Here is a 23,352-nt window from a genome sequence, read left to right on the forward strand (position 1 = left end):
ACCCTGAGGTCTATGAATTTGAGGTTCTGGTTTGTTAGTACTTAGACATTATTAGCTTCATCCAGTTTTCAGGGAGTGAGGAAGAAAATGGGGGAAAGAACCTAAAAAGTGGTTTTCCTTTTATATGTATTAGCTGAAAAATAATCTTATCTTCCAATAGCTCATACATTCTGTGGGCATATACTATATGTAAATATACTATAATCATCTACTATTAATTTACATATATAGACAGGCATATATCCTACTCAGGAGAACAACGAGAAAAGAAGATATACTCCATTTAACCAATACACACTCTCCACAGCCCAAATATCATTTGCAAACATACTGGTGAAAAATGTCATATTTATTCTATATTAGTAGACAACCATCATTTTCACATATGGCTCCACTTAATCACCACATCTTCCCTGAGAAGAATTATTACTGACATGTCTTTGTTAATTAGAAAATTATAATTTCAGAGGAGTTAAGTCACTTTCCTGACCTCATGGGTCTAGTTAAGTGGTAAAGGTAAGATTTAATCCCAGACTAGAAACCATATTTCTTTCCTTACTCTACTTTGCTTCTCTTGCAAACAACAATATAGAAATGTAAACTATTCAATACGCAAACTTGAAATTAGTCACTTGCCAAAAACAACAGTGGTGAAATAATGTTATGATTTCAAGAGTCCTTCTTAAATCCACTTGCAATAATAAAGAAATAAGAGGAACATTGACAAAGTTTGAGAACTATCCCTTCATTGTTGCAGATGCCAACCTCAACAAAGACTTACCTGTCCAACTCATCTGCCCAAAAAAGGTCAGAAAGATGTGAAATAAGTTCTTCTTAACTTTTTCATGACCTATACAAATGAAATGTCACAAGAAGCTAGAATCAGCATCTTCTAGACGTCTCCTTCTCCCTAGACCAATTCTCTTTATTCTCCATTGAACCAAGAGAAATTAGAAAACTATAAGGGACCACCCAAGTTCAGATCTACAACCCAGTCTACTAGTAAGACAAATAGACAAGACATATAATTACATTCCCATATCAACCAAAGGACTTCCCTATTTAGAAATGTACTTCACGCCTCACTCTCTGGCTCAAACAGTATAGAACTCCTTTATGCAAAGTTTCTCTGTCCGAGAAGGAGTTCCTTCTAAAACTGCATGTTTTTATTTTTAGGATGTATTTTTATTATTTATGCATGCAAGAACTGGGGTGTAGGTCAGAAGTGCAGGGGAGAGAGTGAATTCACCAGAGACAGTTGGGAGCAGAACAAGAAGATCTACTGAAATGCTCTGCTGAGTGGGCGAGATGGGAGAGGTCTACTGCCCCTTGTGGATCAAGCTCATGTGGCAGTGGCTGGTGGTAACTTGATAATGCTGAAACTTTAACCCCTGTGCCACCAGAGAGGCCCCAAAACTGCATGCTTTTATAAAGGCCAGACCAACTATCAAATATAAACATGCCAAAATGTATCCAATAAAGACAAGTTTAATTCCAAGGCTAGAAAGCTGAAGTAAAGTGGATGACTTGAGCCAAAGGTATGCTTGAGCATAGAGGGAGTTCATAAATGTCCATTGTCTTAAACAAAATTGAATCATATGGATTCTCAGAAGAAAGATTCTTGCATTTCATTACCCTTCTCTAGACCTTTATCTCATACCCAAAGCAAAGTCAGTCTCTTTGGAGCAGAACAAGCACCATCTGACATGGGCAGTTACAAAAATATGCAAGTAAACAAATTCTTACTTAAGAATGGAAGTGTTGTGCCAGAAAGAAAATGTTTGTCTCCAAACAGGAAGAAAACAATTATTTGTCAGTTCAATCTTCTTGTTAAATGTAAATAAAATTTAGTTGTTTATCCTATAATAGTTTGTATGGGAGACCAAACATGACCTCAGAGCACTTTAGTAAGATTAAAGTTAGCTGGGAGCACTCCACTCTCCATATGTCCCCAGGGTATGCTGAAATTCTCAAACAGCACTAATGTGATTTAAGATGTCCCTCTATAATCTAGAATGCAAGCCTTTCAAATAAACTTACTTTAGAAAAGTTTTAAATTTACCAAAATCATCATGAATATCATACAGAATTTCCCTACATTCCACACCCAGTCACCATTACTAGCATCTTCTATTAGTATGCTGGATTTGTCATGATTCATAATCTGATAGTAATACATTATTATTAATTAAAATCCCTACTTTATTCCAATTTCCTTGGTGTTTACCTATTGTCTTTTTTTTTTTCCATTCCAAAATCCAATTCCAAGATATTTCCTTACATTTAGCTGTCATGTCTTCTCAAGGACCTCTCAGCTGTGACAATTTCTCAAATTTTCTTTGATCTTGAAATTCTTGTCAGCTTTGAGGAGTTCTGGTGAGGTATTTGTAGAATGTTGTTCAAATGGGATTTCTCTGATGCTTTCTCAAGGTTACACTGGAGGAAAGGAGGAAAACCAAAGAAGTGAAGACCATTTTCTTCATGGCATTTCAAGGATACATACCATCCATGTGACCCATCACCACTGACTGACCCTATTCTTGAGCACCTGAGGAAGGGTCTGTTGGCTTTCCCCAATATAAACTTACTTATTCTCATTTTTCCATACTGTACTCTTTGGAATGAAGTCTACTTAGAATTATGCTCTATTGAGGCAGAATAGCTACAAAAGTCATTTAGAATTCTCTAGGAAGAGATTCACCTATTCTTCCCTCATTTATTTATGCAAGTATTTATATTAGTACTATTCATGAATATTTATTTTCTCCTAAAGGCTATAATCCAATATTGTTTTATTTTTTCTCAATTTGTTCTAGCTCTGACCACTGGAAATGCAGTTTGCTCCTGTGTCCCTTTGATCTACCCCCATAATTATATTTTTATTGGGCACTTCTGTAACTTCCGGTACTATAAAATGATCCAGGCTCATTTTATGTATTTCTTTCGCTTATCCTAGAATCAGCATTTCTCCAGGAAGTGCCTATTCCCTTTCCCTTTCTTCTTCTCCTTTTTTTTTTTTTTTTTAACGGAATTAGAAGCCAAGATCTGGCTAGGTATGTTGTCACTGCTTCACAACCCTCTCCCAAAAGCCCAGGCAACAGCAACCCCAATATTTCCTGACTTAAGATTCCAAACTTTCTAATTTTTCCAAAGATATCTGAAAAATAAACTACCATCAATATCACTATCATCCTATGCACAGAGGAAAGCACAAAGATATAAACTCAGACTAAAAAGATCATAAAAATAAGCTTATTTTTATGAAAACCTCAATATATAAACCTTACTTTTCTCATCTTATTATTTATTGAGGGATGACTTACCCACTGATAACAAAGGATTGGTCTTGACCATGCCACTAAAGGAAATAATTTTCTGAGCTATAATTCCACACCTTTTACAATAGTGTGGAAATGCTGAGAGCAAGTAAACTATTAGTATGAGTGGGATATAACTCCTTCTAGCCTCCCAACTTTCTCCCTTTCACATCCCTCCCTCTACTCCAGCCTTGCCTACCACATATACACCATCACCATTAAGCAGAGAACAAAATGAGTATCTAGAAAGAGATACAATTTACAATACAATTTACAACAACACTTTGAACATAACATTACTAATACCCTTTAGACATTGACTATGATAACTCAAAGGAGAAACTACTTTTGACTTTGTTTGGAAAGGTTTCATGAAGTTCTTGGGATTTGAGCGAGGACTTTAATGATACGTAAGATTTTTGGTATGATATGAAAAAGAACAACAATCTGAGGTTTTGTTTGTTTGGTCTTGTAAAGACAATTATGAAAGCGGGAGCAATGTTCCCTAAAGCCAGTTGCATACTGTGGTTGCAGCTTAAGGTATCATGGTGAAGGGGAAATACAGAGGAAAAATGGGCTGGGAAGGCCTGCATGTAAGAATATGTAGCTCACCTCTAGGTCAAATTTTTTTTTAGCACATAAAAAGTATCACCACATTATGATCATCACAGGGACCTAATCCCCTAAATTTTGGGGATTTTTAAAGATGAATCTACTGGTGGTGGTAGTCTTATAAAATATGGACTAAATAAAGTGTTAAACTAAAACTAGTTGATCTTCTGGGCCATCTAAAAAGATTTGTAAAAGCTCAAAATCATGGGCCCACAGTTCAGTCCAAAAGAAGGCAAATTTTTGGTCATGTTTAGGACCTAGGGATCTGTGCTGAATAGATCCACACAGATTATGACTGCATGCCAGTTTATTACAATTGAATATGATAAAAGATGAACATCCAGCTAGAAAAGATGTGTAGGGCAAGGTATGTGGGAAAGGGATAGGAACTTCCATACTTTCCTAGCATCTCCAGGTGCTCACCATCCTGAAAGGTCTCTGAACCCTGTATTTTGGGGCTTTTTATGGAGACTGCATCACATAGGCATGACAAATATTAACTCCATTTTCAGCCCCTTCCCCCATTCTAGAGAATTGGGGGTAGGGGTACTGGGTACTGAAAGTTCCAAGCTTCTAATCATATTTTTGGGTTATTTTGGCAACCAGTTTTCATCTAGGGGGCTACCAAGAGTCACCTCATTAGAACAAAGACACTATCACCTAGGAAATTTAGGAACCCTGTCAGAAAGTGGATCAAAAACCAAGTATTAAAATAAAAGATGCTCATAGTACTCTTATCACACAAGAAATCAAAAAGGTTTTAGGAATTCTGTGCCAGGACAAATACAGAAACCAATATATGTACTTCTTATTATTTTACAGTTGTAGACATATTTTCCTCTCATCCTTTACACTGTGTATTACATGCAAAGTAACACACACCCAGCTCGTCTCATACATGCTTAGAATGAGTAAATGCATGTGTTCTTTGAGATGTCATGAGCTCCAAGTCATAGTTTTATCCAGCTCTCTGTATTAAGTGTTAGGATCAGCCAATACAGAATCACCTATTCCCATCTATGTAAATACTGCTTTTCCAAAGACTTTATTATTATTAAATATTTTATTTATTTATTTATGTATTTTTGCATAGAATAACTGGTGTGTAGGCCAGGGGTGGTGGTAAGAGGAGTCACCAGAGATAGAGTGGGGAGAAGAACAGGCAGATCTACTGAACTACACAGCTAGGGAGAACAGCAGGTAAAACAAGAGAGGTCTGCTGTGCCATATGGGTTAGCTCCCTGGCTGGGGATCGAGCTTAGTCTCAGGCCAATGTGGTGGGCTTTTCTGGTGTTAGCACTGAGACTTAACCCCTAGGCCAACAGGGAGGCCCCTGATGACTTCTTTAGTTTTGTGAACAAGCCAGAAGAATGCATGAGGACTAGTGTACTTGAACTTTAACCTGAGTTGGCTATTGACTCAACTCTGTAAGTTATCTCATATTAATATTTATTTTAGCAGGGAATTGTAGTGTGCTTTGGACTTCAGTCAAGTAAAGAAAGTTGAGCTCCCTCAGCAACCACAAAACTAAAAAATATCAACAAAAAGTTGGTTCCTTGGTCTCTAGATTTTTATTTTACTTTAGTCTTGGGTGCTTTATTGACAATCTAGAATTCTACATGCTAAAAACTAACATTTGTAGAAGTTAGATCCTTTTAGGAATGTTTCCAGACTTTTTCCTTACTACTCCAATTGTTACAATGTTTGGGTTTTTTTGAAACTAAGTTGAAGATAGTCTTCCATGATTAAAAAAGACAAAGACAATTAAAATATCCATAAATATCATACTTCACTAAATGTAACTTTTACTATGAGAGCTATCAATTTCACCAAAGTTAGCATCATAGATAATAATAGCAATAACAAAGATTTAGATGTTATAAAACTATATTATACAGTATCTTTGAATTATGTCATATTTTCTCCATTAGCAGATTTTTTAAATAAAATATCACACTATCAGGTGGAAGCACATAAGAAATTTCAAGGAAGTAGAAGCACAACGTGGTGTCTAAATCTTGCATGGAAAATATGTCTGGGATGTAATTCTGAAAAGCAGGGTGGAATACAGCATATGCCACTAGGAAGCAGAGAAGCAGTGTGAACTGATAATAAGCACTGACTGGTATCTGGGCAGAGGCAAGAGGCACACCTGACCCCAATGTGAACTGAAACATGGCTTTGTTTGTAGGGAGATATCCCAGTAGAGTCAATCAAAGATCAAGATGCTTAGTCAAAATGATATTTCAGTAAGTAAGCTGGATGGCCTGCATCTATGTGGAAGGAATCATCCACGTGGTGTCACCCAGAGTTGAGAAACACACCAAACTTAATGTATACAGGAGAATATTCCATCCTTCTTTCTACCTCTGTATCTCCCACTTTTACAACCTCTTCATATAAAGAGAAGCTAATCTAAGTGATAAAGGCTCCATATTTCACTGGCAGATAGTTATTCTGCTTTAACACTAAGACTCATTCAAACCACTCAACTGCCTGCTTTGTGCATGAGACAGTGCCAGAGCCTGATCCCTAGAAGTAGGGTAGCCATCCTCATCCATCACTTTCATGCCATATGTGCTTAGATAAATGGACTTGTGGCTCCTGTTGCATCCTTCTTTTCCTGGCTCTTGGCTTAAGCCTTATGCTCAAAAGAGTTTCCACAGAGTCCTGCACTGGAGGTTATTAGTTGATATCAACCAAGTGTGGGTGGGGCTGAAATAATTATCTTGTGACACTAACCTATACTACCTTGTTCTCTTTACCTGGAATGATGGCTTGGGAAGTACCAATATAATCTGTATGCTCTAGATCTGTTAAAGCAGATTCTCGCTCTTGGTGAAAAAGCAACCCTTCAAGTTTATCCAGAAGCAGGCAGCTCAAGTGTGTTCAAAAGAATTTTGAATGTGTCATGTGGTCATCTTCTACATGACATTTGAATTGTTTCACTTCTTTTTCTCCCTGTCTTGGATAAAACCTCTCCACTGAGTGCTATCATGTCTTCCACTAGGTACATTGACAGTTTCTGCTTGTTTCTTCCTTTCTCACCAAGAGCCATAACTATTTTCTCTACATGTACCAGCTATCACTGCCTCTACTAAGCACTCTCTTATAACCTGAATGCCAAACCTACAGAACACCACCACTGACTTTACTAGATTCTGCTGCTTCTAACCTGGAAATATCCTGTCTTACCTCCAAGTTATAATGCACTTCTCTAGAAGATGACTTCTCTGCTATAGACTACAGTTTTTTCCTCTACCAGCCATAACACTCTGAATGTACCTCCATCTCTGTCAGGTATGACTGCAGTGGCCTGACAACAGTACTGATACACTGGAATCCTTTAAGGAATGTGCTAGTTAGGCTTACTGGATTTAACAACAACAAACATCAGGAAACCCAGCTAAATATGAATTCCAGGACAGCAGTAAATAATATTTTAGTGTAAGTGTGTCCCATATACTTTTGAGAAGTAATACTTGAAACATACTTACACTGAAAAAATTATTTACCTGAAGTTAAGTTTAACTGGGCATCATGTATTTTCTTTTAACAAGTTAGTACAGGATAAGTGGAGAATTAAGAGCATCTCTTTGTGATTGTGATTAACTCCATTAAAAATCAACCAAAAGTAGTAAAGACTTATTTTAGTCTTTTTAGTGCACATAGTTTTTACAGTTACTATTAACCATCCTCTATGAATCTATGGCTTAGACTTGATTTGATGGGAATTGGTTCGTGGACAAAATCTAGTCAAAATCATCTCACTCCAGGCCACACCCATTCCATGACTGAGACTTTGTTACAGGTCATTCATAATAGTTTGGCTTCCTTTCCCTTCAAAGTTCTCTCTATAGGTTAAAAAACAGAGAGAGAGAGAGAGAGAGAGAGAGAGAGAGAGGATGGTTATCCTAATGACATTAAAACATGTTATACAATCCCTATAATCAAAGCAATCCCTACCACATGAAAAGACAGACCAATGTAACAGAACAGACCTACATGCATGTAGAAAACTTAGATATGTTAAAAGGGACAAATAAGATGGGAGGTCAAAAGATGGGACAAAACAGTGTTGAGACAACTGGAAAATCACTTAGTAAGAAGGATAAAATCAGATCCGTTTTTCATATCACAAGCCAGGAAAAAATTCAGATAGATTAAAGACATTAGTATAATAAATGAAAGCAAATAACTATAAGAAGAACACATGGGGAAATTCCTTTATAAGTTAGAAGGAAGGAAAATCTTTATAATCATGAATAAAACAGTAAAGACACAATTGGTATCTTTAGGTAGACTAGGCTACAAACATAGTTTGATGAATTTCACAAAGTAAAAAATAAAAAGTTTTCATGGTGAAAATTTCTCATTAAGCAAAGTCAAAAGGTAAATGATAAACAGGGGAAAGTTCTCTACAACTTAAAACATTTAATATATAAAGAGCTCTTAACAAGTAGAAAAGACAAAAGAAAATGAAAAATCCACAATGAAAAGGAAAATGAAGAAAAGAAGTTCATCATCACTTGTCACCAGAGAAATGCAAATCATAACCTCAATGAGATACTGCCTCACAACTGGAAGAATGGCTGATATCGCAAAGGCCAGAAACAACAACTGCTGAAGATAATGTGCAGAGGAAGGAAACCTTGTACACAGTTTGTGGTAATGTAGACTGGTCCAGCTATTATGGAAAACAGCATGGAATTTTCTCAAAATATTAAAAATGGATCTGCCATATGACCCAGAAGTTTCACTCTTAAGTATCTACCTGAAGAATACAAAAACACTTATTCAAAGGGAAGTATACATTCCATCGCAGCACTATTTATAGTAGCCAAGCTATGTCAACAACTTAAGTGCCCAAAAATAGATGAGCAGATCAGGAAGATGTGGTATATACACACTATGGAACATTATTCAGCTATTAAAAAGTATAAACTCTTGTTATTTGTGGAACCAGAGGGGATTATGCTCAGCAGACTAAATCAAGAGAAAGATAAAGACCAGATGATATCACTTATAAGAGGAATATAGGGAATTAAAACAAAGGGTCAGATAAAGCCATACTAGTAACAAGCCCTAGAAATATGACTATAAAACTGAAGCAACAAGAGGCGTAGAAGGACCGATGAGAACAAAGTAGAGAGGAAGCACATGGACTATGGGTGGTAGATTATGGGTGCCTATATGGTAGGTGTGAAGTTGTAATACTACCTGAGGGGGGTTCCTATACCTCCAAAAAACAATGTTTAAATCAATATTACCCCAGTTAAAATGAAATTTTAAATGATGTTTAAATTTAAACTTTCATTTAAATTTTAAATGAAATTTAAAATGATGTTCATAGAAGAAAAATGAAGTCAAAACAGTTATATCACATTCATCAGACTGGCATGAATCCAAAAATAGGCCAGCATGTTCTTTTGATTCAGATGCAGAATAATGTGCACTCTCATACATTACTGCTGATAATTTCTTCCACATAGACCTAATGTTTTCAGTTGCTTAATCTGGCAGTCAGATATAAGATGGAGTGAAAAAATGTTTCAGAGTAAGTAGAGCTAAAGTGTTATCTACTAAACTTTCTGAATAAAAAGGAACTCAGATTGAGATGATAGTATGAAAATGTGCAATAGTGGAAATAGCTAAAACATGAGGTTCTCAAATCAGACAGAAGTCTCTCCATTCAAGCACATATCAGGCACAGCCCTATTTAGCTTCCAAGATCAAGCATGTTCAGGGTGGTATGGCCATAGACATAGAACAGACAGTGGCTACAAATCCCTTCTCTCACCTATGAGCTATATGACCTTGAGCAAGTTGTTTCATTTCTCTGGAATCATTTTTTCTCATAAAGGTAAGATGATACTAATATCAACATTTAATATCTATGAGGATCATTGTGAAGCTTATATGAAATAATATATATAGGATGCTTATGATTCCTGGCACACACTAAAAAATACACGAAAGTGTTTTTAAAAATTGAGGTGACAGTTTAAGGAGAGTGCCGGTTACCATGACAAAGGCTTTAGGAAACAGGAAGAAATCTCATAATTTAGCCAAAGAGACCAGAAGGCATATTGAAGTGACTTTGACATGAGAATTATTGAGTTCAGGTGCCATTACCATGGTACATTCATTGATACAGGAGATATACCATATAATATGGATTACAGGATCGCAACACTAGTGTCTGATAAAAAACAGCAATATTGACTTGAAAATTATCTGAATACAGGCAAGTAAGTGATGCTATGATTAGATGAGGCTCCAATTATTTAAAAAATAAAAGCAGAAAGTTGAGGACAGGCTGGGGGGAAAGAAGCCAAAAAGAAGAAAATAAAATATGAAAACATCTAGTTGTCATATCTTGGAAGATGATGATGATGTGTTCATCTTAATTGTAGGTGTTCCTCTATAGACTACCCTCAAAGCAGCAATACGTGTAAGGAAAAACACTGGGCAAGTGTTCTGGAAATCTGGATTTTATCCCAATTTAGTTAACTTATTCTGTAATCCTTAGGTAAATCACTTCCCACCTTTGGATCTGTTTCCTCTTCTGTAAAAGAATGTTGGACCAGATGATTTGTTAGAAGTTCTCGCAACTTTATGATTTTATAAATTACATACAGGAAGTTTAAAAATGTTTACAATCCATAGCCTCTAAAAAGCCTTCCTCATATATTCCCACAGTCCTACCACAGATGTTTAGTGACCTTTCAAAAATCAGGAGGAACTAGACATACTTTCCTAGAAAAATATCATTTCAAACATCTCTCAAACTTCCCTGCTGTTCACTAACAGACTGTATTTACAATGATTTTATTGAAGGCTCTGTGTTCTAACTATAAAAAGCATAAAAATCTGAATACAGATTATAAATTATAAGACTTACTATAAAAGAATCCTTTTTAGAAAAGGATTAACTTAGATATTTCTTCTTCTACAACTCTTACTACTTTTATTTAGAGTTTTGTACAAACATTTTCCTACACTATTTTTACATGTAAGAAAAATAAAGTTTTCTCTTAGCCTACTACCAAATAACTTCATAACTCTTATTCCAAAGAGAATTTCTAATCTCTTTTATTATGGTTTCTAAGATAATTCATATTACTGTCTTGTTTTACATTCTAGTTAATTCATTATGCTTTTGCGAAGGAAAAAACTAAGTGATGAGAAGAAACTGTTTAGATACGTCATTAATAATAGTAATTTTAAAATATTTTAGTCTTGTAGTTTGCTCTACAATCCAATCCTCAGTATACTTTCCATAAGATATTTAAAAAAAAAAATGTTGGGTCCATTTTACCATTTTATAAAATTGAAAGCACTTAGCACAGTGGTACAGTGATTTAATAACACCCAGACTCAGATTAGGCTGGAATATAAAGCCTTTTAAAATTTAAATAACTATTTTCCCTTCTCTCACTCTCCTACCAACATCGTTGAGCGCAACTGGCATACAATAAACCTAACTGTAAAATGTGTTGTTTTAAAATATGTATACATATATAAAACTATCAAGAAAATTGACATATCCATATTAAATATCCATGTATGTCTCATAATCCATGTTATATATCAATGTGCATATCCATCCAGTAACATATCCATGGATTTAAAACCTTCAAAAGTTTTTCATGCCTCTATGCTAACACCATTCTCACATCTATCTCTACCTCTCCCATTTTAACCACCTCCCAGTCCAAAACAAACATTGATCTTCTTGGCCACTATACTTCGGGTTTTCTAGAATTTTATATCAATGGAATAACAGCACATGTATTCTTTTTTTGGTCTGACATTTTTCACTCCAAGTAATTATGTTGGGACTCTTCCCTGTTAAGTGTATCAATAATTCATACCTTCTTATTGCTGAGTAGTATTCCATTTTGTGGATAAACCACATTTTTTTTTGGTCCTATTGATGGATGTTTGGGTTGTTTTCAATTTTTACTTATTGGAAATGTTGCTATGAATATTCATGCAATCTTTATGGTAAATACCTACTTGTGGAATGGCTGGATCACGTGGTAGTTGGTTAGTTTCTTAGGAAATGGCCAAATTGACTGTATCATTTTATATTTCCAACAAGCAGTATATGAAGATTCCAGTCTTTGTAGTCCTTATCAACCCTTTGTAGTTTTTCAAATTTTAGTCATTATAGTTACTATGGCATGCAGTGATACTTCATTGTACTTTAAATTTGCATTTCCCTAATGACTAATGATATTGAGCATCTTTTTTCACATGCTTATTTTGTCATCCATTATTTCCTTTGGTGAAATGTCTGTTTAAATCTTTTGCCCAGCTTTTAAAAAGAGTTTGACTTCTTACTGAGTTGTAAGAGTTCTTAATTTAGTAGAAGTCTTTTTGTCAAAAATACGTTTTGCAAATACTTTGTAGCAGTCTATGGCTTGCCTTTTCATTTTCTTAAGTGTCTTTGGAAAAGCAGAGCTTTGAATTTTGATGAAGTCTACTTTATTAACATTTCCCCTTTCATGGGTTGTGTTTTTGTGTCATGTTTAAGAAATCTTTGCCAAATCCAAAGTCATTAAGATTTTTCTACTTTCTCCTCTATAAGTTTTAAAATGATTACTCTTAAATTTATGATAGCATTTTTGTTAACAATCGGAAAGAATCAAGATTCTTTTTTATTTCTTATTTTTTTACTTATTATATCCAATTGTTCTAGCATTGTTTGTTGGAAAGATTATCCTTTCCCACTGAGTTGTTTTGTCATAGTTGTTGAAAAATCAGTCGACCATATGTGTGCAAGTCTACCTCTGAGGGCTCTATTATGTCACATTGCTCTGTTTGTCTGTCTTTACATCAATGCCACATTATGTTAACAGCTATAGCTCTTAGAGTATCTTGAAATTAGGCAGTCTAAGTCATTCAAACTTTGTCTTCTTGAACAAAGTCTTGGCTTCTCTAGGTCTTTTGCGGTGCCATGTAATTTTTAGAATCAGCTTGGTAATTTCCACAAAAAGAATTTGCTAGGTTTTTTATTGGAATTGTATTAAGTCTAGATAAGATAAGTGAAAAATGAAACTTACAATCCACAAACATAACATATTCTTTAATTTCTCTCACAGCATTCTGTAGTTTTCAATTTTCATGTAGTTTACATCTTAATTAAGCTTTTCCTTTTTCTTATTTGTTTCTAAGTGGTATTTTTAACATTTCAAAGTCCAATTGCTAATTATTAGCATATAGAAATGCAACAGATTTTTTTGTAGACATTGTGTCCTGCAAATTTGCTAGTCAGTTAATCTAGTATCTTCTTTTATTATCTCACAGTATTTTTGCTTGCAGATAGTGTTACATATTCCTTTACAATCTGGATGCTTTTTATTTCTTTGTCTTATCTTATTACACTGACTAGAACCTCCAACACCATGCTTAATGGTCAAGGTACCAGGGGGGTGGAGCAAGACTTCCCAGGAGAGTAGACAAGCTAGGCTCTGAAGGATGAATGGAATTTTTACATATAATGGAGATTGGGGGGTACATTCCAGTGAGATGGCTCTTAATTTATGACAATTTTTATAGGCAATATTCCTGCAGGTCCAGGCCCAGGTTAGGTTCAATTTCAATTTGATTTTTTTTTTTTAGTTTACTAAATCATTATGTATACTCATTATTAGGCTCTTATTTTTTCAAATGTTTAAATATTCATCAAATGTTTGGTAATTGTGCAATCATTGCATGCCAGCAGTGTGCTAGTTGTCATGGAGATGATGGAGCACAAATATGAACCTGGCCTTGATGAAGCCTTCCTTACCATCTTACTGAAGCAGCTGAGAAGAAGAGTTAGAAGCTTAGGTTTCCAGTTCACTCCACTTGGGATTTAAATCTGGCTCTGTTCCTTACTGATTGGTTGACCTTCAAAGAATGGACTTGCCTACACCTGTTTCTTTCATCTGTAAAATGAGGGCATTAAAATGGATGTCCAAGGATACTCTGATGATTAAATAAATGAATAGCTTTTAAGCGCTTAGAAAACAGCTTGGCACATAAGAAAAGATCGGTGAATATTGTTTATTATTAGAGAGCAGGGCTAATTCTTCACAGAGTAAATCTACAAATGACTGATCAACAAGAGTGGTTGTCCAAACATAAAGAAGCACAAGTAGTTGTTTAATTTAGCGGCTAAGGATGCTACTGTCACAGATACCTGGATTTAAACCCTTGCTCTGTTGTTTAATGTCTTTATAACTTTGAACAATTTAAATAAGAGCAATGTTTATAAAGCACACAACAGGTGCTTAAAGGACAGCAGTTAATGAACACAGACATGTGAAAAGTAGTTAATATAGTTGTATGTTCAAATTAGGTGCCATTTATTAGGGCTTACCATTTCAGACCCTGTGCTAGCTACTTCCATACATTCTCTTTTATGCTTAAGTGAGAAGAGGGATCTGCAGGCTGTCTTTTGTCACCAGCGGGGCCCCTCGACAGCCCGCAATGGAGAGTGAGTACCTCAGGAGAGGTTGTAGTCGGCCGGGCCGTCCCCGCTATCCCCCACCCTCTCCACAGAGTCCCTGACCGGAGAAACCTGTCAGGCGAGGTCTTTCCCGCTGCCACAAGGGCACGTCCCCTCACAAGCGTTCGCCCCACCCTACCCTCTCAAGTGGGGGTACTGGCCTCCTAAGGTCCTTAGAGAAGAAAAGCGAAAGTCGAAGCACGCCGCGGGGAGGTAAGACCGGGCGTTGTCTCCAGGCAACGCGCTGAGGGCAAAGCTGTGCGTCACTGCAGTGCGACGGCATCGCCAACTAGGCCGCCGGGCCCGCCCCGCGCCGCCTCGGCTTACGGGTCTGAGCTGCTGGCTGGGGCCGCGCAGCAGCTGCCGGAAGCGCGATGCCTTGAACCTGGGGTGAGCTCCGCAGCGCTGTCCTTTGGTCGCTCCCTTCTTAGCTGCTCCACGACCCCGGAGCTGGAAGAATGAGCACTGGCCAGGCTTTGACGCGAGAGCCGGGCTTCCTGGGGGCGACAGGCCCCGCCCCGCCCGCGTTCTAGGCCTCTGCGTGGGGCGCGGGGATGGCGTGGGAGGCCCGTCCTTGGACGCGCCGTCTTAAACCTGGCGGTTTTCAGTGGCCAGGCGTGAGGGTGGCTCGTCCAGTTCAGAGGGTGGTCTGGAGCGTCGGGGAGTTTCTCTTCCTCTAGCGGGAAGCGCATTTGAATCGTGCCGCCGGCGCTGTCCACAGCTGTTGGTTCAAAGTGCAGGTTGCTCAAGAGGGGCCGTGGCGGCGAGGGAAGAGCGAGCGCTGGGTGGCCGGAGGGTGACGGGTGTGTTTAGTAAACATTGGTACTGTTAGGGACCCAGTGTGCCTCCGCCTCATTGAACACCCCAGATTGTCGGGGGTGGCAACTCTGAAAAGGCTCATTGAACACCCCAAATTGTCGGGGGTGGCAACTCTGAAAAGGCTCATTGAACACCCCCAAATTGTCGGGGGTGGCAACTCTGAAAAGGCTAAATCGCTACTTAGCGGGTCCTACACTTCTAAATTAACCTCGGTTGCTCCTTTTGCCAAAGGCTTGAGACACGTCCGAAACCAAACAGCGTTTCCTTGCTAAGAGTTGTAAATATGTCTGGAAAGTGTTTGTTACCTTTTAAAACGCGTTCTTCGGGTATTTGTCTCACGTTACAAAATGTGGACTTAACTATGATTGTTGACATTTATCCCTAGTCCCCCTTATTCACTTGTACTGTATGTCCATATTCTGACCCTATTCTATTTCGTTGTACCAGACGATTCCGTTCTTGCCTCTAGAGGATTTATGAAGCTACCCTAACACTTACATGGTTTATAATTCTTACACCTTCTGAATGCACGTATTTTCCCCCACACTCCTCCTTCCACTCTTCTCCTATAAAGCGAGCTCCATACATTCAGAATTTCATCTAGGGAATGAAGAGCCTCCGACCAGCGCTCTTAGATGAATCTTTATTGAAGTCGCCCCTCTGGAAAGTGATGCGTTCTGAATTCAGAACTCAAAAATAGTATGGATTTTTCTCCTTTCATGCTGTCTGCATGACTTTCTAAATATTTGCCTCTAGAATCTGTGTGTTTTCAAAATATGTTCTTTGTCATCTGCTTTAAGTGAACTTTATGTTTGATGTGTGTAGCTGATTCTCCTTAGTTTACGTCCAAACTTCCCCTGCACTTCTTCCAAAAAGACTGGGAAGGTCCAGGAAATTCTTGCAGATACAGTTAGTGTAATTCCCCAAATATGTATTTAGTAAAGCTCTGGTGTAACTAGCAATTGGTGTTAATTGCTAATCTCCGAGTACCCTCTAGTCTTTTGTAGTTTTTCTTTCTCTATATGTACTTTTATTATCATATTTGAGCCTAGAACAGACTCCCACACTATAGTGACTTTGCCCTGATCGAGTCACTGTGTGTCTGTTGTAGTTGCTGTTAATTTCTTGTCTTAAGAGCAGAGGATATCTGCTTACAGATCTAGAGTTTGCATAAGCCATAAGTAACAAGTAGTATCCTTAGTATCCTTAGGGACTTAGTTGTTTTTAAATAAATTCTATGACAGTGATTTGTAAATCCTGTTCCTGTGCAAAACTACTGTTGCATGATGTAGAAGAAAGTATTTTGCTAATATCAGGTAATATTTCCCAATTTATGTGAGCGCTAATTGGTGATAAAGCTTTTTATTTTTCTTTCAGCTCTTTTAACTTTGTTAATACTAGCAACTTTTATCACTGATATTAGAGCTCACTTGAAATATGAAAATAGTTAGCAATAATAATTATCTCATAAGAAGTCCTTACAAAATTTGATGGAGAATAGGTGCAGAAATTTTAAATACTACCTTACTTGTGAACTAGTCATCTTGTTCGGGCTTTTCAGCTTTGTTATAATAGTAAATGAGTTTTGGGTTAAATTTTCATGGAATTTTTGTTGGGGGTTTTTATGTTTGTTTGCTTTTTGCAATTATCCATGATATGATTTTTATATAAGTAATATTTGAGCTATAACCATTTATTAGAAAAATAAGTGACCAAAAAGAGTAACAAAGGAAAAGAAGTGAATAAGTGGGGGGAAAAAAAAGTAAGTGTATGCTACCACCTACTAGAGAATGTGGCATTTTTGGAATCCTTGATATTCTTAAGAGTTTTGAAATAACAGTTGTTTCTTTATGTGGAATATCTGTCAAATGCCTTTTGAAAGCACATAATTATTGTGCTAGAAATAACTAATATAAGTGGCACAAAGTATGGGAACTATTGGTTCTTTCAAAAATCTGGGCCAGAGATTTGTTTTTTAATAAATTCTATGACAGTGATTTGTAAATCCTATTCCTGTGCAAAACTACTGTTGCATGATGTAGGAGGAAGTATTTTACTAATATCAGATATTTCCCAGTTTATGTAAGTGTTGGCGATAATTTTTTATAATTTTTATTTTTCTTCCAACTCTCTTTTAACTTTGACTCCTAGCTGTTAATACTATTAGATGACTAAACAAGTCAAAAAACATTATAAGATAACCCTCTTCACTTCTAGATAGTTATGAATGATAAGAAATTTTTATTGACCTGAAATTGCCTGATTTATGTTTTTTGGCTATTCTGTTTTCTGTAACTATTAACAATAAATTTTCCTCTCCCACAAGTGAGCTTTTCAGATGGTTGAACAAACCTATCTTTCACATTGTTACTGAACTATTATGACTATCTAGAATAAATTGTCTGCTTTTCTACATTCATGACATCTTGTATGTTTGCCACAGTATGGTCAGTAGTTAGTTAGTGCCCTTTGAAAGCACTGTTGCTTAAAGCTGATTACAGGAGATTAGTGTTAGCTAATCATTACAGAGCAGTAAAGGTCTAAGCTCTGACTATGGGACATCTGCTTCTAGCAAGAATTTATATTATCCTAACATCTGTCCTACCTCCATTTTAACTTCTTTTGAATAAAACCCTCTTTTTAAATTTAACTGCTGTTAAGCACTATATGTATGTTTTTGAGCAATTTTCAAAGCATATTCAAGATTAAACTTTTAGTTATATTAAATATTCAGTTTCAGAAGTATCTCTTTCAGCCTTATACTGGTAATCATTCATTCATCACAATTTTAGTCACCCACAATTTGGGCAGACATGTAGTCTAATCTTTAGATCATCAATAAAAATGGTAAATAGTCCTTAGCTTGATGCCAGTTGTCCCCTCTCTACTTCAGTCACGCTGGCATTTTTTTTTTTTTAATTCAAGTTCCATATTCCTCCCTATTCTCTCTAGAAATTTTCACCATGCTTCTACCCCTCTTCTCTCCTTAATTCTGACAGACCTCAAATCAGATGTTTATTCAAATCAGACATCAAGTCAACTATGCCCCAGACACAAGCCTAAATCAAATTCCCCTTTCATAGGCTTTTAGAACACCCTGAATTTCTTTGACTTAGCCCTTTCCATTTTGTAATTATTTATTTATTTTTGTGGTTGTTATATCTTACCCACCATATCAGACGACCCATGTTAGCAAGACCCAAGTTTTTTTCAGTTTGTGATACTGTGAATATACAATTGGTCTTCATCCTTTTTCTGTACAGAGTTCCTAAAATCCTTGGAATTCCTTCAGTTAAGAAGGCTATAAATGTGTTTTTGTTGACATGGTAATTTTGGGAAAGCACCTAAGAGTGAGAGGAGCTTGTCCATGGAGCCAATCTGATTATTAGGAGGTTGGAACTTTCAGTCCCCACCCTCAGTCTTCCCCTGACCTTCAGGAGAGCCAAGAGTGGCTAGCGGCTCAATCTATGGCTAATGCCTATGTAATGAAGTCTCTATAAAACCCCAAAAGGATGACGTTTGATGATCTTCTAGACTGGGGAACATATGAAAATTTTGGGTGAACCACACAGAGGCATGGAAACTTCGAGCTCTTCCCACATACCTTGCTTTATGCATCTGCTCCATCTGGCTGTTTTTGATTTAATTCCTTTTATAATAAACCAGTAACCTAGTAAGTAAAATGTTTCCCTGAGTTTTGTGAACTGTTGTAACATTTATCAAAGGTGGGAGATCATTGGGACTTCAAAGCTTTATAGCCATTAGGTCAGAGGCACAAGTGATAACCTGGGCATCCATCTGAAGGTTGGAGGGGACAATCTTATAGAACTGAACCCTTAAACAGTGGGTTCTGTTGAATATTTCCAGTTAGAGAGTGTCAGAATTAAGTGGAATTGTAGGACACCCCACTAGTGTCTCAGAATTGCTTGTTGATGTGGGAACTCTTCACTCTCCCTCACCGCCCACATGTGTTGGAATTGGGGGCCAGACCCTTCATTGTTGTACGCCCGTAACAGCATAGCACCAGGTGCATGATACTTGCTAAATTTAATTTTTTTAATGGTCATATTTTGTGTCTCCATGACAGCATACAAGTATTGTCTCCTGATAATAATACAGTACAAATAGAGTACATTAAACTCTACTAGAACAAGAAGAATAAAGACAATAGTGTGTATGTATGGTACATGTCAGTGTGAAGTTACTGCCTTCTTAGGAAGACTTTTATTCTAATGTGTTCTCTATTTCAGGTTATTGGTTTTTTTACTAAGTTTTGGGGAACTTTTGTTTATTTTGGGGAACTATTCTTACTTAGAATAAAAATAAATATGCAACACCATGGTGCTTTGAGAGTTTACTAGTCTGTTAAATCCAGAAATTACTAATGTGAAGACCTTACAGACCTTCTCTAAGATCTTTGTTTCTCTTTGTTTATAGTTGCTATGAATCCACTTGGTTGTATTAAAAATACATAATTTTTCTTTCAACCATGTTTTTTAGTGGCCTGCTTCTTTCTGTATCTCTGTGATATACATGGCCAAGTAGTCTGAGATTCAAAATGGTTATTGTTGAGTTTTCCTTTTTTAGCATAATTACATTTTTTTCTATATTTAAAGTGAATAAAAGAATAAACCTCAAATACAGCACATTTAACTTTAATACCAAAATAAAGTATTACATGTTTATGATTATTAACAATTCTTCTTATAAATTGCTCTATTTTAAAATTAAATGTTTCATATTTTAAAGTTACAAATTCTCCAGTAAACTTTTCCTATAAAATTGTTAATTTTTCATCTGCTTTATATAATAAAAGTGTAAATTTGGATAAGATGCATGTGGGAACTCTTCACTCTCCTTCACCCCCCACATGTGTTGGAATTGGGGGGTGAGGGATCAATAAAATGGAATTTCTGTGCTTTTTTTCTTTTTCGAACTTTATTTTTAAAAACTTTAGCTATGTGACTTTGTTATGCTAACCTCTCTGTGTGATTCCTCAGCAACCCTTGTTCGTCACCTATGGGATTTAAATGCTTGACTGACTAGATATAAAATTCTTAGGTGATTGTGTTATACAGTGGAAGTAGAAGTGATCAACAAATATTGTTTGCTTTTAGTATTTTTATTACTAAATAGTAGCTACTATTAATGGTACTAGCAGCAGCAGTAGTAGTACTATAATAATTGTAAATTTGAATAGGAATTTTCACATTCAGGAAAACATCACCATAAATACTAAAAATAAAGACCAACAAAATCTTATTTTAACTATATTTTCAATGCCTGGTAATTTGACAAATCATTACTTAACAAAGAAAATTCTATCTAGAATGAACACATCCAACTTTTGTCTTGCCATAATGCATAGAATTGTATCCTTCAGAACTTTAGAATAAGTGGTTATTAAATGCTTTGAGATTAAAGTTTTCAGTCAATTTAATAACTTTTGGTCTACATTAATAGTAGATTATTGAAGTAGTGATCTTTCCATTTAACTAAAATATCACCATCAGATTAGAAGACAAGTTACATAAATTCTAAGTTGAAAACACCTACAGTAGTTAAAAAACAAAATTGCTTGTCTTTTTTTTTTCCTAAGTAAAAAGTAAGAGGTGGTTAAATGACCAAATATTTTACTTTTCTTAGATTTTTTAGACCAACCTAGTCTTAGGCAACTTGTTTATAGAATTTTCTTACTAAATACACTGAAATACCTGTGTGTGTGTGTGTCTGTATGTTCAGTGGCTTTTGATTTAGCATAAAAGAACTGGAGGTTTTATCACCCTCCCAATAACATACATGACTTGGTTTTCCACTTAGCTATATGATCTTAGAAAATAAACATATAAATCTCTAATTTGAAAGTAAAATCCTCATGTACATTTACTGAACTCTTACTTAAAGGTATTCCCAGTTTTTTGGTTTTTTTTTTTAAGATTTATTTTCATTTATACATACAAGAAGTGGGGTATAGATCAAAGGTGTGGCCAGAATGGGGGGCTGTGAGAGGGTTCACCAGAGATGGAATGAGGAGCACTACAGGCAGATCTACTGAAATATACTGCTTAGGGGAGCAGTGTAGCAGGAGAGGTCTGCTGCACCATGTGGATCAGCTCCCTGGCCTGGGATCAAACTCTTGCCACAGTGGCTGGTTATACTTAATCACGCTGAGACTTAACCCCTGTGCCATCAGGGAGGCCCTTTTCTTATTTTCTTGAAGGTGTGGTTACACTGTTTTTATATGTAAAATTAACATATATATATATATATTTGACAGGTACTATGTGAAAAACACTCTGGATTTCAAAAGACATCAACCATCATGGGACAGCAAATTTCAGATCAAACTCAATTGGTTCTTAACAAGTTACCAGAAAAAGTAGTAAAACATGTCATGTTGGTTCGAGAGAGTGGCTCCTTAACGTACGAAGAATTTCTTGGGAGAGTAGCTGAACTTAATGATGTGTAAGACTTTTTTTTCCCATTTTATTGTGTCCCTCAATGTATATTTACATTCCCTATGTATGACTACATGAGAGCTAGCCAGAAGGATTAATTTGTAAGCGTCATTTACCAAATATTTATTGAACATTCTACTACAGGACTTTTTATGTGACAATTTTAAAATATATAATAGGAACAGAAGAGGCCACAGGAATGAAGAATTGAATTTGTGATCCAGGCATATAAATCAACTCTTGTTTGAAAATAAGGATTAAGGTAATACATAACAGAAGAGCACTTGCCAATTAGCCACTCCAAAGAAAGGCTCCTGGGAGTCAAAGTGTGCTCAGGTTTCGTACATCAACCACATCAGCTGACTAGTGAGTAAATAAAGCTACTGTGTTTGTTCACTGAGCCATTATTTTGCCAGAAAAATACATATGTAATAATATTTGTCATCATTAAAGAAGATTTCATTTAATATTTTCTAATTAGCTAACATTTAGTGAATTTCTACTTCATTTAAATCTCAATTCTTGAACGGATTTCTATGATGGAAAATAAGTTCCTCTGCCTTCTTTAAGAGCACACCTACTGTAACAGACTTTTCCTTGTGAATTTACTCTTTGTCAAGGTTCTCTGTCACTGTGATCCCAACTTTCTAGGCTTTTCAAATATTGCTTTTTGTTTGTATGATTTTTTTTCTGCTAGTGACGAGTGAGATGTCACTTCTAGTAAGTTTTTTAGCACCCACATCACATCTAAGTGTGTGTTCTGTCTCCCTTATGGTATAATTTATTTGTGTCACCACTTCTTAAAGGTTTCTTCTTTAGTCTATTCACTTTAACATCACTGAGACCTTACTGTGTGTAAAAAACTCTGCTGAGAGTTGTATATTTGCACTAAAATGACTACCCACATATTAATGACAGTTCTCTCCAAGTCTGAAGTTCTCTCCAAGTCTCCTTCTGGGATCCTATATCACCTCTCCTAAAACCCATAAAAGTCCAAACGAAATCATCTAGCAGTCTAGGACCGCTTTGTATATAAACTTACCTACTCCCCAAGCTTTGTGATATCTATATTGGATGATAAGAAGCATACCTGGCTCTCTGGAATGCTTTAGATTTAAAAAATGAAATACTTGTCTTTTTATGAACATGGCTGGAGTCTTGTTATTAACCAGTCTGAAGAATAAAGTATCTTGAATTTTGAAATCATTTTAGAGGATCATTTATTTTAAGAACATTGTATTTCCTCCATTTAAAAACCCTAGAAAGATATACTGATGGGTCATATATGAATATATATATATGTGCATACACACACACACACACACACACACATAGGCAATTTACTAGAAGAATACATACTGAGTATTTGGAGAATCAGAAAAGGAGATTTTATATGTGTGTATTGTCTGATCTTTTATGTTAAAAATGTCATGAATTTTAAAAACAGCATTTTACTTTTTTTCTGTATTGGAAGCATTACTTTTGAGATATTCTTTTTATTTTAATAAAATTTTTTTTTAAGATTTATCTATTTATACATACAGAAATGGGGTACAGGCCAGAGGTTCAGGGGTGGTGAGAGGCTTCACCAGAGACAGAGCGGGGAGCAGAACAGGCAGATAGAGGAAGTACACTGCTGAGGGGA

General features: G+C 36.2%; 1 protein-coding gene and 1 long non-coding RNA gene across 2 annotated transcripts in view; one reads left to right on the forward strand and one right to left on the reverse strand.

The window, feature by feature from the left end:
• Positions 1–784: 784 nt before the first annotated feature.
• On the reverse strand, positions 785–14,636 carry LOC105853683. Its single transcript, XR_001145477.1, has 3 exons — positions 14,570–14,636; positions 2,282–2,436; positions 785–850 (listed from the first exon to the last, which is right to left on the reverse strand). It is a non-coding gene; the product is annotated as an uncharacterized LOC105853683 (long non-coding RNA).
• An 89-nt stretch (positions 14,637–14,725) lies between these two features.
• RNF141 (ring finger protein 141) overlaps positions 14,726–23,352 on the forward strand; it is a 25,072-nt gene continuing 16,445 nt past the window's right edge. The window contains exons 1-2 of the mRNA XM_004683049.2: positions 14,726–14,820; positions 21,527–21,714. Of these exons, the coding sequence (XP_004683106.1) occupies positions 21,572–21,714 (143 nt within the window). The 5' untranslated portion in view covers positions 14,726–14,820; positions 21,527–21,571. The remainder of the gene's footprint in view (positions 14,821–21,526; positions 21,715–23,352) is intronic.

The sequence above is a fragment of the Condylura cristata genome, unplaced genomic scaffold (assembly GCF_000260355.1).
Source record: "Condylura cristata isolate star-nosed mole 26May11 unplaced genomic scaffold, ConCri1.0 scaffold00015, whole genome shotgun sequence".
Classification (NCBI taxonomy): domain Eukaryota; kingdom Metazoa; phylum Chordata; class Mammalia; order Eulipotyphla; family Talpidae; genus Condylura; species Condylura cristata.